The sequence below is a fragment of the Centroberyx gerrardi genome, chromosome 18 (genome assembly GCF_048128805.1).
Source record: "Centroberyx gerrardi isolate f3 chromosome 18, fCenGer3.hap1.cur.20231027, whole genome shotgun sequence".
Classification (NCBI taxonomy): domain Eukaryota; kingdom Metazoa; phylum Chordata; class Actinopteri; order Beryciformes; family Berycidae; genus Centroberyx; species Centroberyx gerrardi.
In genome coordinates, this window is record NC_136014.1 from 15,483,729 (window position 1) to 15,503,256 (window position 19,528).

General features: G+C 41.7%; 1 protein-coding gene across 2 annotated transcripts in view; it reads left to right on the forward strand.

The window, feature by feature from the left end:
* The window catches only part of epb41l2 (erythrocyte membrane protein band 4.1 like 2), a 64,552-nt gene that overhangs the window by 9,148 nt on the left and 35,876 nt on the right, over window positions 1-19,528 (forward strand). For both annotated transcript variants that reach the window (XM_078289934.1, XM_078289935.1), the window contains exons 2-6: window positions 10,744-10,976; window positions 12,263-12,463; window positions 14,365-14,616; window positions 19,030-19,134; window positions 19,316-19,358. In XM_078289934.1, coding sequence (XP_078146060.1) covers window positions 10,758-10,976; window positions 12,263-12,463; window positions 14,365-14,616; window positions 19,030-19,134; window positions 19,316-19,358 — 820 coding nt within the window. In that variant the 5' untranslated portion in view covers window positions 10,744-10,757. The remainder of the gene's footprint in view (window positions 1-10,743; window positions 10,977-12,262; window positions 12,464-14,364; window positions 14,617-19,029; window positions 19,135-19,315; window positions 19,359-19,528) is intronic.

Genomic DNA, 19,528 nt, shown 5'->3' on the forward strand with positions numbered 1-19,528 from the left:
CAAAATGTGAGAGCTGATTGTGAGGCTCTCAACCCTTAATCAGTTATTCACACATCTACTCTCTACTCTACACCAGAAGGATAGGATGTTTTTCAGTTCACGCTCATCAATTTTTTAAAACGTCTCTGCCATCTTAGCTAGTCGGCAATAATAACGATGGGCCTTGATGCCCATGAAGTCATTTGCTTTGCTAAGACACCTGTTGTTTCCACACTCTATGGGATGTCCATTACCATGGCAACACCACACCCACCGGTGTCAGGAGAGACCGTGTTGACTTGTGCTTTTTCTCTCTCTCTCTCTCTCTTTTTCTCTCTCTCACTCACTCACAATCACACACACACACAGACACACACACACACACACAGACACACACACACACACACACTCACACACATTCTCTCTCGCCAGCTCATGCTTGATTTCTTCCTCTCTTGTTTCCACCTTTCTCACTCCCTCTCACACACAGAGTAAACTGTATCGCCTCTCATGTCCATGTGCACTTGTGTGACCCACCCATACTCTCTCTCTTTTCTCTCACGCTCCCCTGCACACACACACACACACACGTATACACATTCACACAGACAGGGCACTTGCGGCTGACTGCCCTAATCGCTGAATAGGGGAGTTTAGCAGTTAACAATAGTAGTTATGAGCTGACCCATTATTCTCACAGAAAAACGGAGAGAGAGAAAGAGAAAGAGAGAGAGAGAGTGAGAGATGAATGAATAGAATATTGTAAGTTGCTCTGGATAAGAGCATCAAAAATGTGAAATGAGAAAAAGAGAGTAGAATGTAATCGTACAACATAGCATCAAAAATAGTACTCACGAAGTAGACTATAGTACATTATGTTGTGTTGAACAGAGTTGAATAGAGTTGAATACAATAGAGTAGAACTTGTAGGCTTAGTATTGTTGGACAGTGTTTGTAGTGCTGAATAGGAGAGTTTAGCAGAGTAGAATGGAGTTGAATAGAATGTACTTGTGTTGTTGAAGAGAAGAGTTTTGCAGCGGACAATAGCAGTTGTGAGTTGTCAGTAATGATATAGTAATAGTAGTAATGATATAGTATTGGTCGTAAAAGCATCACTTGTGGGCTAACCTTTCATTTGCTAGGACACCAGCAGCTCAAACTTAAAACAGCAACGAGATAGAGAGATGTTGTGATGTTGTCTCAATGTTTTGCATAGTCTTTTATTCAATTTTTTCCTCTTGTTTGAAAACTGGAATGCAGTCAAAACCAGGTAGGCTATAACTAAGAGTAGAGGAAGAGACAGACAGAGATGGAGAGTAAGAGGAAGAGATGGACAGATAGACAGGCAGGCAGACAGACAGACAAATATACACAAGGATAATCCTGTGTGTAATCCTCAGTTTGAGTGTCAGAGGGCAGTGTAAGGGACAGGGATGTTCAGAATTTTAACACTACCAGAGAGTGTGTGTGTGTGTGTGACTGAGTCAGAATGTGACCGAAAACACAAGCCCATAACCGAGTGTGTGTGAGCATAGGGGTGTATGTGTTGGTGTTTTTGTCTGTGTGTCTGTCTGCATATGTTTTAGTGTGTGTGTCTATGTGTTTGTTATGCATGTGTTGGTCTGTATGTGTGCATGTGTCATAGCATGACAGATGGACAGATAGTACAAGGGAACAGCACGGATTAGGATTCTGCACTCTGTGTGTGTGTGTGTGTGTGTGTGTGTGTGTGTGTGTGTGTGTGTGTGTGTGTGGTCAGCCTCAAACTGGGGCTCAGTAACTGCCAGTTGTCAGATTGTGGTCAAATAGTTTGAAAAGCTGTTAGCTTGGTGAATCAGTTTTCAGCATTCACTTGTAAAAGATACATTTATGTTTGTCTTTTGTGTGTGTTGGGGGGATTGAGCTATGATATCATTCCATTACATCTTGGGTGTGGGCGGTGTCGTGTGTATGAGTGTGTGTGATGCCAAGAGGTAGAAAACAGCTGGTTTCTACAGCTAATACACTGACTGGGTCCACCCTACACACACGCGCACACACACACACACACACACATACAGAGCTCCCCACACCCCTGGATGTGGTTTGTAATGTTATGGCACAATAACACCAGTTAATACTTCCTGTTCATTCTCTCTCTCACTCTCTATCTGTCTGTCTTTCCTCACACAGAAACACATTTGATACACATTTGATATTTTGATAAACACACACACCAGCTGTGAGATGAGTAGCCTTTTCTAGTGGGTGTGGTGCATCAGTGTGAGGGTAAGAAGAGATGAGAGGAGGGAGGGAGGGAAAATTAGTTGTCGTAGTTATTGTAGGTCTACCATGTAACATCAGCTATAAATCTGTTGTAGTTTGACATGGTTTTAGGCACGGTAATAATCTCTATTGTCATCTCTGTGCTTGCCCAGTAATCTGTATTTTTGCTGCGGTAATCTCATGTCTCCATGGGGATTTATTGTTGTAGTCTATGAATGCCGTTGCTATGGCAACCAGCCCCTCCCCTGTCTGCTCCCACTCTGCCCCACAGACTGTGGCGGGTGTATGTGTGTGTTGGGGTGAGGGGTGTCATTTCTGCTTTGCTAGATAATAAACAATGAAGAGAAATGTGAAAGCCATTTAAACCAGGGGTGGGCGATATGACGATTTTACAATCTGCCATTACAGAGAGATTGTAAGTATCGTGTTATGTTCTATCTCAGTCCATGTAGTCTATATTTTGCAATGCATTCATTCATCATAGTCTTTACTTTCATAATGTAATGGTCTCACTTTGCCCAGGTCAGTTTATTTGGACGAGCCATTACTAGTAGCATCCCAAAGACTTTTATATATTACCAAGCCCTTCATTTTGTGGTGGCCCGTGGTGGCTCAAACTTTCACCCTTCCTCCTAGGCCTTATCCTGTTAGCAGTTCCACAAAGTCCCAATAAAGTTTTTTGTTTTCCCAAAATGCAGCTTTCGGGAGCTGGGAGCTGATACTAGCTGATACTAGCTCGCTGATGAGGTTGCCTTCACGCTCTTGCACGCACAGCACATGCAGCCCGTCACAATAAAAGTCTCCCAGCAAAATCTAAACTTTAGTGTCATCCAAAACTCGCTTCTTAACCCACAAAGTATCATGCGCACCCCTTCTCTCATATGTTTTGGTAGATTGCTGAGTCTGTGACTGCTTGGACAAGCTAACAAATTGGCATAGGCTAGAATTTGCTGAATGTTGATAATTTACAAAATTGCACTCCTGTATAGTCAACCTTTTGAAACTGTGGTATTCATTAAAATATGTAGGAAAAAGTACTTGGCTGGTCCTAATGGTCTTTCAGTTATTCTTTTTGTGTTTTAAATGCTTGAATGTTCTAAGCAGTGTTTGTTTTCTTTTGGGGCTAATGGAGTATTGTATAGTTACCAGTTGGGTTGTACTGTTCAGTAACTTGCACAATAGTCTTAGAAAAGCAACATAAAAGAAATCATGATCCATATTGTGGCACTGCCTTAAAAGATTGTGATATGATATTTTGGCCATATCGCCCGCCCCTAATTTAAGCCATAGTTTAACTCTGTCTTTATCGTCTTTCTTACTCTTTTTTTTAAGTTGCACTCATTCCTGTCTCTCTCTGTCATAAAATTCTGCCTCTCAGCCACAGGCTGGGCCAGGAAGTTGTAGTTGCTATGACAACGACCTCTGAAACCTAGACAGGCAGTAATAAAGTTTGGAGGAGCTGTATGTGTTTGCGTGTGTGTGTGTCTGTGTGACCTGTGCAACCATCATATATGCGTCTTTGTTAAAAAGATTAAGTGTGAGGGGTTAAATAAAAAGTTATACTCTCTGTGAGTGTGGAAACGTGGACACAAGGATGGGAAATCTACTCCGTATATGAAAGTCAGCAGTGCTTTTTACTACTGCCCACTAATGTTTTTTTTAGCCAAAATAAAAGTTATATCAGTGCTTTCCTTTAAGGAAGTAAAACTCCTACAACTCATCTCTTCAAGAAGTACTTTGTATTTCCCGTTCCCCACCGTATTATATCTAGTCGGCAGGATGGCCTAGTGGTTAGAGAGACCATGCTTCAACCAGATTGACCCAAGTCTAAGTCTCGTGTCGGCAAGCATCTTCCCCGCTGAAGTGTCCTTGAGCAAGACACTGAATCCCTACCAGCTCCAGGGCTGCTGTCCTGCTGCTAAGTCTAGTGTGTGGTTGGTGTTACTCTGTCTGCAACCACACATCGCTATTTGTCACTTTGATCATGAAGGTGTGTCTTGGCAGAAATGCATTTGATTAATAAAAAACCTACTGAATGTCTAAGAAGCTACTGAATGTTGATAGAAACACAGGTTCTGACAGACCTCAGTGCACAGCAGCTTAGCCTACCAAGTGAGACCATTTCTGCCAAAAACAACATTTTATAAATATTTTTAGCATGGTGGGTCATGATCTTACGGTGGCGTCCCACCATAGTAGAATATATATTGGGGAAACACTGCTCTTATCTTGAAGATAATAAAAGGAAAAAGATCTCTTCTACCTCTCTGTCATTTCCTAGCACTTTGCTCTTATATGACTTTTCTATGGTCACAGGAATATTGTCATGGCATTATGGCTCTGACCTTTGCACTCCTTGCTATTGGTTGCCTATAATGTTGGTGATTTAGGAATCTCAGCTTAGTCTATTGTACTCATTGCAAGTCGTTATGGAGCGACTTCGCATCAGCTGAATCCCAAAAATGAACAATATAAATTTAATTCCATCTAGCTATTGTATTGTTGTGTCTTGTACTTAGAGGTGTCTTGTACTTAGAGAGAGCAATACAATAGGCTTCATACTGACTTACTCTTGAGTTGCACTTAATATAAATCACTCCAGATAAGAGTGTCGACGAAATGTAAAATGTAAATGCCACATATTTCAGGCCAAAGCCATGAAGTAATGGATCCTCTCTGTGTTGCATACAAAGGGATTCTGAATGTGAATACAAGAGTAATGTTGTCTGCAGAGCCGGCGCCCCCTATAGCCTGAATAGGCAAATGTCTAGGGCATCACACATTCTTTAATTTATTTTTGTAACTTTTTTTTTCTAATACATGTGTTTTACTAGTCTTTTTTGCTTAATGGTGGGTAGGATTTGTCTCAAGAGGGGGCCTCCTCAGAAAATTTTGCCTAGGGCCCCCAGCAGTTTAGAGCTGGCCCTGGTTGTCCGACATAACTTAACTGATGTTTAATAAAGTTTAACTGGAATCATGTCATGAGGAGGGATAGAGAGAGATACTGCTGTTGCAATATAGTTTCTTATAAACAGTCATCCAATAAGCTAACTGAACACAGAGAGGGAAGGGAATGAAGTGAAGGATGGTTGGATAGATGGAACGAGTGGATGAATGGAGGAATGAATGGATATAGCGAGAATGAAGCATGCTAGTGTCCATGAGTAATCTCTCTTCTGGCACATATGCTCAGTGGGTGGGGTCTCTCTCTCTCTCTCTCTCTCTCTCTCTCTCTCTCTCTCTCTCTCTCTCTCTCTCTCTCTCTCTCTCTCTCTCTCTCTCTCTCTCTCTCTCTTCTTCCCCAGTAACCTTGTTTTCTCCCTCATCCACCTCACTTTCACCTCCCTCTCGCTCTCTCTCTCTTGCTCTCTCTTTCACTCACACACACTCTCTCTTTCTTTCTCTATCTGCGTGTCGCTCTACCTTTCTCCATTTCCACCCCTCACCCCCCCTCTCATTTTCTGCCCTCGTTTCTCCAAGCGATGCTCCCGAGGGAAGCAGGCGCAGAGCACTGAGGGAGAGAAGAAAGGAGAGGATAGAGGAGTGAAAATGGCAATGACAGTTTGTAGGGCAGGCGTGAGCTAAGAGCTGGGAAACGAAGGAAGGAAAGAGAAAGTGGAAAAGAGAAATAAAGGCAGAGATAAAGAGGTATATAAATACAGAGGAAAAAGAAAGTGAGACTGAAAGAAAACAGGAGGTGAGAAGAAAGAAAGGAAAGAGGCAAAACGACCGGAGCTACAAGGGAATAGAGAGAGAGACGATAGGTAAGATGTCAATTCATCCATCCATTTAATCCATTTATCCATTCATTCAGTCATTCGTAGGATAATATTGGGACTGGGTTTCTTTGATTGGTTGAGAACAGATGGGTTGGATGGATGGATGGATGGATGGGTTTACTGTCCAGCAGTAAAACCTGAAGGAGTAGGTTAAAGGGTTCAATCAGTGTTACTGAGCACTGTATAAGTTAATTTTTCATTTCTGTTAGTAATTTATCACTGTCACAGTCATACGCCTGTCCAATTATTGAATACATAGGCTAATTGGATAATATTGGCTAATTTTTGGCCAAGTGAATCATAATAATAATTCCCATGAAAAACAGAATTGGTTTCTGTGCTACCTTGTATGTTAGTTAACCATCATCTATTTATGATGACTAAAACACAAGCTTCCTGAAGCAGCAAATGGCAAGTAAAAAAGTAAGTGTGTGTCTTAGAGAATGAGACTGAGAGAGTGATCAGCTGAGTTGGGTTTAGTCACTCTCGTTCTCATGCACTCACACACACACACACACACACACACACACACACACAGCAGAAACAGATAAATAAAGAACCATACCTCATCTAATTCAATTGGCATGACTTGCTGTGTATCTCACTGTGTGTTTGTTTATCATGAATCTGCAGGGTTTTCCTATTTTCCTATTGCCTATTTGGACACAATTAATTGACTGTGAAATAGTTAGATAAAACACACAACAACATATGAGTAGTACTTGCCTCAAGGAAAAATGTGCCATTCTGTATAGGGAGATGCTTTCTTGGTGCAACACCAATACAAAAACACCAGTAAACACTCTAAAACAGCGCTTCTTAGGCTCAGATCCAAGGATGTAGCCGGTCCATACTGTCTAGCTGCTATCTGTTTTATCATGTTTAAGTTGTAGCTCATTTATATACAGGAAGACTTTGCTGAGATGGCTGCCAGCTCACTTACACAGGGTTACATAAGATGTTATACATACAGATGCTGATACGGTCATAAACTATTCAGAGTGTATATGTATAGAGAGAGAGAGAGAGACTGACAGGAGGAGAGAAAGAGAATAATGTCAGCTCTATTGTTCAAACAGACTGTGGGAAGAAGAGAGAGAGAGAGAGAGAGAAACAGGAGGGGGGTTAGAGGGAGATGAAGCGAGTGGGAGATTGGAGGGGATTGAAAGGAGGCCCGGAAGAGAGGGATTGAGAGATGAGTGGAGAGAAGATTTAGTGAATGGTAAAAAGAGAAAGAGGCACCCTGGGCTGGAGAGTAGAAGAGAAAGATAGAGAGAGAGAGTGAGAGAGAGAGAGAGAGATGGAGAGAGAGTGAAGTTGAGAATTGTGAGAGATAGAAAGAGGTTCCCTGAGTTTAACAGTTGTAGAGAGAGAGGGGGAGAGTTTAAAACGGGCCTAAGCGGCCGTGACGAACATCTTGCAGAAACCTGGACTCTTCAGCCAACTCACGCATAAACGCACACACACACACACACACACACACACACACACACACAGTGAGAGTTAGCCCATTGAGAAGCACAGTGTTCTCAGATGACTGAGAACAGCAGGAAGAGTATGTAGTAACAGACCTGTTTATGATGACTCTGCTTTAGGGTTGGGCAATTGGAGGAATACGTTGGGCATGAACTGAGTCCATTGCCTATAGAAATTCCCATGCCAATTTTTTGGTAATTTAAAGTATAACCTTGTGCAAGACACTCAAATGGGGAAGCACATGCAGGGACACAAATTATGCTCAAGTTGATTTAAACATTATTTAGACCCAGCACAGATGGTAGCATAAACACACCTGACATTTCAGTTTGTTTCAGGGTATGCTGGTGTTGTCCCTGTGTGTACTTCCTCATTTGAGTGTCTTGTGTTACTGCTTCCAGTTGGGAATGCACTGTGACATGATCATGTTTGTCAGTTTTCTCTATAGACTGTGAGGAGTTATAAATTAAAATGTAAAAATGCCCCTCCCTTGTGCATATAAAAGCTACCTTTCAGTTCAGGTCAACACGGCTACATGGTGCACAGTCACACTTGGTCATGGGCAAGTTATTTCAGCATAGACAAATGCATCAATGATAGGCTGTATGTGATGATGATTGGTTGATAAGAGAATGTACACTCTACTCTGCTTCAGCTACTACAACTATGTCTAATGAGAATGTCCATGCCTGTTGTTTCCAGTGCTGACAAGCCATTTTTCTGTGAACTGCACTACCTGCATAGAAACATTTCCCCCATGCTGCAGGCTAACAAATGTTTGGGCACAAAAAATAACATATAGCTGCATCATATTCCCTGACTAAATCTTGCCTCTTTCATTTTTTTGCTTAAACTACATGGTCTTCTATATGCTGATTAATGCTAAGGATGCCATTCGAAACCCATTACATGTTTCAGTATTGCATGAGTTGCAATAACAAAACAACAACAAAGAGCATAAGGCCGTTCTTACTAACCTCTTACAGCTCACATATCTGGAGATGCAAGGTTTTTATCTGACATGTTCTGTTTGTTGTGCGCTATAGTTGGGGTTCCCTTGCTGAAACTTTCAAATAAGTTTAAATGACAAATAGCCTAAATGATGTTATTTCAGAATGTGTGCCACACATGTCTGATATGCTATGATGCTATAGTGTGAGGTGTGTGAGTGTGAGGTTTGTGTGTATGTATTGGTGTGGAGTGAGTGTCACACACGCTCTCTCTTTCTCTCTCACTGTGACTGACACACGTACAAACACACACACACACACACACACACACACACAATAAAGGCTATAGTATGGACTGAGAGGGAGAGAAAGAATGTAAAGGATCAAGAACAGAACAAACAATTAAGTCAGTTAGCTGACACTATTATCCAGAGTGATTTACAATTCAAGAGTAGATTAGGCTTAAATGAATCTGTTACCATAACAAGCAACTTGGGCCAAGGGACCATAACAAGGGCCAAGCAACAGCAAATAGGCCTACATTTAAAAATCACAAAAAATACAGTAGAAGACAGAGAAACTTACTCCTGGGTCCTCATAGTTACAGATAAAAGAGCCAAGTGAATTTTATTTGTCTTGTGTTCTCTTAATATACTCATCTCTTCTCCTCATTAGCCAATCATCTACTCAAACACACAGTCTCTCTCTGACACACACACACACACCTCCTCTCTCTCTGTACCCCCTCTCTCTCACTTTCCTCTCTCTGCCTCGTTAGCCAATCATGCGTAAGGAGACCTGTTCTATTTTTACTCCCGCCCCCTCCCTACACACGTACCCTATGACTGCTCCAATGTGTGTGTGTGTGTGTGTGTGTGTGTGTGTTTGCATGCGTCCTCTCTTATTGAAGGTGGCAGGGCAGAAAAGAGAGGGAGAGAGAATTAGTAAGATAGGCGAAGGTAAAATAGAGACATAACAAATAATGGAATCAGAGAGAGAAGGCAAGAAAGACGGAGCATGATTTGTGGAGAAAAACAGGGTGAGAAAGATTAAGAATAATTGAAAGAAGGACAGTGAATGGCAATGGCACCCACACACATAAAGTGGTTGAATATAGGCTAAAGCAGGCTCGTTATGCAGGTAGACTCCATCATTAGGTAGCCTAGCGCATTCTGACCTCAACTTGCCCTCAAGACCGATGTCATGGTTGTCTAGTGTCATCAACTTATTAGTGTCGTGGTGAATGAGTTTATCTGTCCGCCTGATAGGGTGTGTGTGGACAGCGCTGTCATGGATATTTGGGTTGAAGAGTGGTGTGCATGCGTGTGTGGGCGGGTTGACCACAGCTGCAGGTTAAAAAGAATGACTCAGATGTTAAGATTGAGTCATTCACTCGCTTTTGTTGTGTGTGTATGTATTTATGTATATACTGTATACTGTATGTGTGTGTGCGTGACTGCATGTAACCAGCTGTTTAGCTATTGACCCAGATGACAGTGACACTCACAATGTGACATAATGACATCCTAAACACTGAGAGAGAGAGAGAGGGAGAGGGAGAGGGGCTTTGGACAGCTACCACAAAATTCATGAGCTAACGTTTTAAACGTTTATGAGCTCATGTGCTAACAGCTGTGAGCCAAACAGCCGGTATCAGCTAACTAATTTAACTTTCATATATTTTCAATCTTTTTCCCAAGGGCTTGTATTTCCAAAATATTTTGTTTCTGAAACTAATTTTGCAGCCTATTGTGCAGGTTTAACTAAACAAATCTACCCTGCTTTGGGCTACTAACTATAGAGTGTTTTATTCTTAGCTTATGTTTCCCCATATAGCATGGGCTTAAGAAGGCTTTGGCCATGTAATATACCTGATAGCTTTAGATTTTCTCCAGGATAATTTTTTCTGTCTGCCTCTCTGCTATTCTCTCTTTCTCTCAAACTTTGATCTCTCTTAAAGCCAGAAACCAGGGCACCAAGGGCCTCATTTATAAAAGATTCTTCTGACTAAAATCCAATCTAGAGTTATGCACCATGAAAAATTAATCTTGGTGCCAAAATCAGTAGGGCACTTGGATTTTCTGTGACATACCAAAAGCCAAAACAAATTACATTTGTTATTCAAGGTATCAACGCCATAATTTGAATTAGTATTTTTTCATATTCTTTGAGATGAGCGTACAATGGAATAAACATTCAAGTCAACATTTTGATAAATGTGACCCTGATCCTAATCTATGATATTTATAATTAATTTAACACTCTTCTATTGGTCTCCCCTTCTCTCTCTGCAGGTTGACGTGTCACCATGACAACAGAAGTGGGTTCTGAGACAGAGGTGAAGGAGAAAGCGGAGGAATCAGCTGCTCAGCCAGACCAATCAGAGAAGGCTACAGAGGAAACCCAGGAAGTAGCGAACGCTGAGACAGAAGCAGAGGAGAAGAAGGAGAAGGAAAAAGATAAAGAGGGGAAGGGAATCTCTCGATTCCTGCCGGCATGGCTTAAGAAGCAGAAGTCTCAAGGCCAGGTGCGTGCTTGTCTGTGTGTGTGTGTGTGTGTGTGTGTGTGTGTGTATTTGCAGCGGTGAACAAATCATAAATTTAGGTGGTAGTCCACTGTGCTACCTGGTAGCTCACACCAGGTTTGTGGTAGTCTGTGTAATCTTACGTAATATGCTCATAATAGATTATCAATCTTAATACAGTAACACCAGTAGGGAGTGGATAAGCACAGAGGACTAAATCTATCACTTAAATCTCTTATTCTGACTACTGCTCTCTCCTGAGTGACCTGTAATTAACTGAGTGCTGAAAAATATTTTACACTGTCATATGTCACGTTTATTATTTAGTAACCTAACTTGAAGATAGAAGCTCTGAATATGTGCTTTTATTGTTTTTTTATTCCAAAATAACTGTGTTCCCGGTGTGGGGCTAATAAGACTCCAAGACCATATGCCACCGGGGACACCGCCCTCCGTGACAACATTACATATTGGCTCCAGCTCTACACTCGCTGGCTAACGGTGTTGTAGCTGGGAAGTTATTGTAAAGTGTCCCTCATTCACGGTAGCGGTATTTGGTATTGACGTTATCAAGCTGTGGTGAAACGATAATAATCAGCCAGTGTTAAACTTTATTTTTGCTTTATGGCATTAAGCATACAAGATCAAACTTGCTGTCCAACTTCTGTCTTGTTATCAGTGTCCATAGCTTCTCGCTACAGTGTGTGATCTGTGAGCAGAGGTGCAGTGCGTGCGATGCGAGGCTCGGCTGTGCCCCGTGGGAGTGACTGACATAAGGTTCCACTCTGTCAGAGCCAGTCAAAAATTACTTCATCTGTAGATTTGCAAATGTCTGCCAGGAGAACAAATCAAGACAGAGTTTTCCATTGTGCATCATTGTTGTAATGTGAAAGAATTTAGATGAGAGAATTTTTTGTGTGTGTGCGTGAAAGATTTGATGAGATGAAATGCTGTTGCCCAGGCTGGAAATATGTCCCTGCGTCCAGGCTACCGATTTGTTCACCCCTGAGTTTGTGTTCATGTACATGTGCATACACTGTTTCATCTAGATTCATCCAGTCATTAGAACACTGACATGACAGAAAATGGCAAACTTAAAATGCATAAAGATTTTGCTTTACTTTCCTCCAAAACAGGGCACAATCTTCATATGTTAGAGAATCTTTGCTAATATAACAAAAGCTCCAGATCTAGCTTAAAATGGTTCCAAACTTACATTTTTATAGATTTATTCAGATTGGATTTTGATTTCTGTCCTGTTTTACCCAAAATGAAAACCAACTGACCAGGTTGTGCCCAAAGAGACCTCCCCCACCAAGGAAGGCCCACCCACAGAGGAAGCAGTTGCCCAGGTGACAGAGGAAGAGGAGGGGCCTGCACCAGAAGTGAACGGCCACGCAGAAGAAGTGGAAGAGAAGGTGGAAGTTAAGTCGGAGGAAGTCAGGGAAAAAGAGACAGAATCTCACTCCAACGCCAGTGCTGACACCGAGGTACTGGTCACCTTATTGGCCTGCTTGGCTATCAATCACTCTCTATCTGGTCAGCAACTGGTCAATTCAATTGTTGCACTGGAAAAAGTGTCACCCTGAAGCATTGCCTACCATAGTTAATCTAGTTTAGGTAGGCTATAATTTTACACATTCTCAGATTTCATGCATATATCATGTTGTTTACCCCAATGAAACAGCAACAGGAATCATGTATATATGTACATGGCTTTCTTATGAGCTCTTTGGAAACAAGAATGTGAGTATGCATGGTTGTGGCTGTGCCATTCTGGTTCTATGGTGAATGGACTACAGACTTCTTTCCAGTGTTTAATGTTATTCTAGTACAAAGTAGCCAAAAGCACAATTTGCCCTCACATGGTGGTAATATTTCATTTATGTCTATGACTTGGGGTTGGAAACACTATGCAGAAGACTGCAAAGCAGATGTAAACAATGTCAGACTCAACTGGTCCTTGGACAAAAAATTTAAATAAATATACACCAAAATTGACCTTTGACATTTTTGTGCTTGCTAATGCTTGAGCTTTGCATCATCTCAAGTGTCAACGATATGCCCTGTAGATACTAGACAAAAGTGACACTGCTACCAAACTTGTTGCACAACAATAAGTTGTGGTAAAAACAGAGTTCCTATTCCAATTCCCTTTTCACGTAGTCTGTATTGTTGTTTACTGAAGCAATATGACAGAGACCAAAATGACCAAGATGTTGTCAGATAGTTTAAGACACGGTGCTTAATAAACAATCCAAAGCTACACTAGCAATTTAATGTCAGTTAGTACTACATTCAAACACATGTAGAATGTCACACACATACACACACACACACACACACACACACACACAGTTCCATCCAGTGATCACATTTATCCACCCAGGCCCACCCAGTGACATCAACATATCAGTAATCGGGCCAAAAGAAACGCCTGCAGTTTCTAACAACAGATTCAAGCAAGTCTACACAGACTGCACTACAGAGAAAGAAGAGGAAATACCAAAGAACAGAGAGCCAGGATGAGGGACATGAGATGAGACGGAAAGAGAGAAAGCAGTGTTTTCTGGCTTACCTACCTATGGATAGACAGACAGATATGACGCTCTCTTTTTAATCCATGCTTCTGAGCAAACTTCACTTTTTATAGAGCCGGTAAGGATACGCTCATATCCAGACAGAATACGTGTCTGTGAGGGATTTACCAAACTGTTGCCACCACAAACCTCAACTACAATGATGGACTTCATCATATCCACAGGGAAGGACAGAGAAACAAACCGACTGGCTGAATAACTGAGGGACAAACAGCAATGAAAGACACAGAGACAGACTGAACAGATATAGAAGGAGCATTAGAATAATGGGACATCTGGAGAGGGCTGTTTACTGGGTTCCCACTGGTCATGGTATTTCTGGAATATCATGGAATTATAATGTCCAGATGGGGGGAAATCAGGGATTTCTGTGAGGAAGTTGGGGAATGTCAAGGAATTTTACAAACAGGTTTTTTTTTACAGGAATATACCTGAGCTTTCTGAGCTGAAAAACAACATTACCAAACAGAAAGGAATATTTTTTTTAGAGAATGGAAGCAGATTTAGTTATGGAAAGTCATGGAAAGGTCTCGGGATTTTACATCTGGGCCACAGTGGGAACCCTGTGTTTAACGAACTATGGTTTTGACTTTTTGGTCATTTTGGTGTATTCTCCCTACTTATCTCTCTCACCTATTGTTTTATTCTTCTCCCTCTTTCTCTCTGTCCTTTCCTTTCCCTTTGTGTCTTTCTCTCCCTCTCTCTCTCTTTCTCTCCCTCTCTATTCTTCTGTGTCCCTTACCCCGCTGTCTCTCTTCCTCCCCTTTCCTCCTCCCCGCCTCCTCTTTTAGCCTGCCAAGGAGGAGAAGGTAGTAGAGAGCGCAGAGAAAAGTCCCAAAGAGACCAAGCCGACGACAGAGGGGGAAGGAGGAGAGGAGCAGAAGAAGGAGCAGGGAGGAGAGGTGGAGAGTGAAAGAGAGGGAGGAGAAGGCCATCCCTCCATCTTTCAGTCTCCTCTTCGTCTGGTGAGGAAGGCCAAGATGAAGCTGGTCGTGTGTCACGTGACCCTCCTGGATGGGACCGAGTTCCCCTGTGAGGTGGAGGTGAGAACAGAGACACGACACAATGCAGTAACACACACACAGGAGGGCAAATGATGAATGTGTCTTTTTTTTTTTTTTTTACATGCTACAAATGTCCAGGGTATCTGCAGGTTCTGAAAACATCTGAAATCATATTATTTAATTCAAGGCCTTAAAGGGTCTTAGTTAAGCATTTAGCATTTTAAGTCTTATATTTCAGTTCAAGAGGTCTTTGAAATTTCTTTGTGAGGTTTCTTGGTGTGCTTTTTTTGTATCAGCAAGAAGCCCAGGCATGCAGACCTGTATTCTATTCTGATACATTCTGGAGTTGTTTTCATTTTCACGTTATTTACAAAATGACCTTCCCCACTTGTTTATGTAAGAAAAATAAGAAGGAAAAGATGATTTGTGTTGTGATCACATAGGGAATCAAACCATTCAGTAATTTTTGATGGGTACAAAGATGTAGAAAGTGATAGAGCATAGAGAATGTTTCCAGCTTTCCACAACAGCTTTGCCATGTTGCAACAAATGCAACATGGCAGTGTACTCTCTTTAACTATCAGCATTCCTCTATCCTCTGTCATGATTGTGGGAGAGATAAGTTGGATACAGAAACATTGCCATTGTTTTGAGTGGATTGATCTTTGTGTTTTGACGACGGACATTCACACAAAATTCTTGTGTTTACTTGTTGTTACTGCCAGGAGACATTGTCTCCCATGTGAGGAAAATATTTCATGACCCTTGGACCCACTCCAACCGCTGAAAATGAATTGCAAAATGTCCAAAATACATGTGCATCAGTGGGAAAATCAACCTGTTTATGTTGACTTTTTGGAAATGGGAAGTTTCCACTAGGCACTGACAGTAAGGATTAATAAGTTGTGTTTGTCATATAGCTCTGATTGTACTATGTTCTTATGCTAGTCAACTAGGCTACATGTGAGTGTCAGTATGTCAATGATGTAATGCTCTAATAGGATCAGAACTGGTGTGTATGTGTGTGCATGCGTCTGTGGGTATTTAACCTTGTGACTCAAAGCGCAGTTAGGGAGGAAGCACCCGCTCGCATGGTTTGGCCGTGGTTTGGGGGATAAAAGCAGAGCAAAGCAGAGCACGCTGCAGGGGCTTGTCTGGTGACCAGAAAACACACACACAGACACGCACATACACACAAACAGGGCAGATTAAGGGGGTCCCACCAGATTAGTGTTCTGCATCTGCTCCCCCTAACAGGCACGTGGCCCAGACCCCCTACACACACACACACATACACACACACACACACACACACTACATCTCATGCCTTCACACTGGTGTTTGACGTTTTTCGAAATTGTCAGTAGCTCTCTTGTAGCAGTTCGTTAGCAAGGCTACTGAAAGTCAATGGTAATTAAAACCATTTCTCTTCTAATTAAGCCCATGTCCATAAACCCATATTTATATTCTTACTATTTCTTATATAAGTAAAAATTGTTAAACTGTCATCTGCAGACTCTCGTAAGTCCTTAAAAGGGTAAGGAGGAAGCCCAGCAAAATGAGGAAGAGTTTCATTTTGATCTTATTTTGTTTACTAGAAGTTAGTGAGTTAGTGTGAGAGAATGTATAACAATTGCTAATTTGATCAGCAGTGTCTGCCTCCACTGTTGTTATACTATCCGATGGTGTGTGTGTGTGTGTGTGTGTGTGTGTGTGTGTGTGTGTGTGTGTGTGTGTGTGTGTCTTTTATTTTAACCATAACATATCCGGTGAAGTCTTTTTGAGAAGCATGCATGCCTTTTTCAGCAATACTCCATTTCACATACAGTCACTCACATTCACACACAGAAGCTGCCCAGTACAGCCACTGAGCAGCTGCACTGGAACAGTTGGGGATTAAGTGCCCTGCTCAAGGGCCGGTCTGGGGATTTGAACCGGCGACCTTCTGGTCACAAACCTCGTTCTCTAATCTACAGTATGCCGCCGCCCAACAACGTGCCTGTGTGTGTCCGTGTGTATCTGTGTTCGTTTAAACAGAAGCTGCTTTGTCTCTCAGCAGATAACGCTGATACTGCAACTAACCACTATTGTCCCGAAATACACACACACACACACACACACACACACACACCCCCTTCCCTCCATCCACACAGTGGCATAGTTAGGTTGTGAGAGGGAGAGATGCACAATGCATTCCAGAGATTAAATTTTGTGTTTTGCACAGCAGGCTCCAACACACACAATGCCACCCACACACCATTTTCTACTCTAGCTCCCCATCCGTCCTTCTATCATCCATCCATCAGTCCATTAAGTAATTAATGTCATCAAATTTATATCAATGTAATACTTTATAAACATTTTATTAGTGCTAAGTGCCATAAGTGAAACCCTTGCCCAGTCATCTTCATCTAAAACGACTTTCATCAGTAATGGCTTCAGTGGAGAGTCTTAGTGTCACATGGTCTAAATGCGGTTTCTAAGAATTTCATTAGTATTGGTTTCAGTAGGGAGTTTTAGTGTCACATGGACTAAATACGGTTTCATAGAATTTCATTAGGGTTCAATCAGACCTGGGGCAAATCATATATGAAAATATGACACCTAAGTTTTACTTAGGTACAGATGGGCTTTATTTCTCTCACTATCTCTTCTCTCTTCCTTGATCATTTTATGGTCACAGGAATATTGCCAGGGCATTATTGCTCTGATGCTCACAATCCTTATAGTTTGGTGCTTGTAATGTTGGTGATGTAGATATTAAAGCTTATTCCACTGTTGCAGTCATTGTAAGTTGCTCTGGATATGAGCATCAGCTAAATGGTGAAAAATGGAAAAGTATTTTAAAGTCATTTTGGTATATCTATTTAATAATTTCACAAGTATCGGTTTCAATAGAGAGTTTTGGTGTCATCATCTAAATGCTGTGTTATATATGGAGCTTAAATTGGTGTTGCATCCGCTAGAGTCCCATTCTACTTTACTGTACAATAATAATGATTTTTCAGACTTCATAGTTTGGTTTTGAGAAAAAATTTGCTATGTCTCCTTATACCCTTATCCCTGGATGTAACACTGATGGGAATCTGCGCTAGTATAATTATTGTCAATTTTTGATAATATATTAGATATATTTATATTGTTAATGTTAATATATAGCAGATCTGGCTACCACTTTACCCCCTTATCAGTTTTAGTGTCACATGACCTAAATGCTATTTCTGAAGGTTTCCATCCTGCCAAGAAACATTTCGGGATGAAGAATCGCTGGACACAAATACCGATGTACAGTCGCATTGGAGGCAGAATTTTCCAGAATGCTGGAACTGCCCGTAGGCACCAGGCCACTGTGCTGGGCGCTTGGAGCATTTGGGGTTAGGTAGTGCCTTGCTTTGAGGCACACTGGCACAGACACACACACGCACATGGAAACGGTGAAAGGTCACATTCTCACATTCTTTAGGCGTTCAGAATGCAACTACTCTGCGAGTGTGTGTATGTCTATGTGTGTGACCAAGTATAGGAAAATACCACAGATGTTTTCAGCTGTCCCAGGACAAGGAGAAAAATGCATTCTTTCATCCTTTCATTTTTCTCCTTTCCTTCCACTTTCACCACGCTCTCACCCCCGTCTGTCGGTCTGTCTGTCTGTCTGTCTGTCTGTCTGTGTAAATGCCACTGTCATTTAGTGTGTGTGTGTGTGTGTGCATGTGTGCGTCCACGTGTACACGCCAGTGTCAGACAGAGTCTATGCTGACTAACTGAAAAGAAATGAACGAAAATGCATTATTTAATTCTTTCTTTCTCACTCCTCCTTTTTTCCCTTCACCACACTCCTTCTCAGTCTGGCATTCTGTCTGTCTAAAGGCCACTGTTGTGTGTGTGTGTGTGTGTGTGTGTGTGTGTGTGTGTGTGTGGGGATGGATGTGTGCTAAATGTCATTGTCATAGTTGAGCATGGAGGATTTGATGCTATTGCTCCCATCGGGCTCACTAAGGAATGTAGCGCCCAGAGTCAGGCAGAGGGACAGAGAGAGAGAGACAACAAAAACACAAAGAAAGAAAGAAACAGAGATGCATTGATAGAAAGAGAGATGGAGAGCGAGGGAAGCAGACACATCCCTCCCTCCTTCTCTTTTTGATAGATGATGATAGAACAGAGGTTTTTACACTTTTTCACATGGTACCCACATTCACAATAGTATATTCTTAGACTACTAATCTTATAGCCAACAGTATTTCATTCAGCCAACGTTACATTACGGATACATAGTAGTTTTGATATCATTTTTCCTAGGTTCATTTATCATTATCTGTTTCAACAAGAGCATCCAGTGATCACTGTAAACAATTTCATAAAGCAACAGATAATCTGTTTGATGACATGGGCATCTATAACTTCAAAGGTTAATGTCCTCTTTCTCCCTCCCTGTCCCTCTCTCTCTCTCCCCAGAAACGTGCTAAGGGCCAATACTTATTCTTTAAGGTGTGTGAGCACCTCAATCTAATGGAAAAAGACTACTTTGGCCTGACATACGTGGACAGCCATGAACAGAGGGTATGTATCCACACGTACCTATATTCCCATACACTTACACAGACAAACACACACACACACAGTAATACACACATATAAACTCTCTCATATAGTCTGTGTGAGTCTATTAATAGGGGTTAACTTCTATAAACTTTGTGTTCTTTTGCTCCATCTCTCTTCCTCTCTTGCTCGCTCACTCCAGTGTTGGTTGGATCCTACTAAGGACATCAAGAGACAGATACACAGTAAGTTCTACTTTTCAAGTCATCCTCTCGCTCGCTTTCTGCACTCTGTCTTAAAGTCTTGCCTGTCTGTCTGTCCATCCATCCATCCATCCATCCATCCATCCATCCATCTCTCTCTCCGTCTCCTTCACTGTGGCTGATTATTCCACTACATGGTATTTCACAAACTG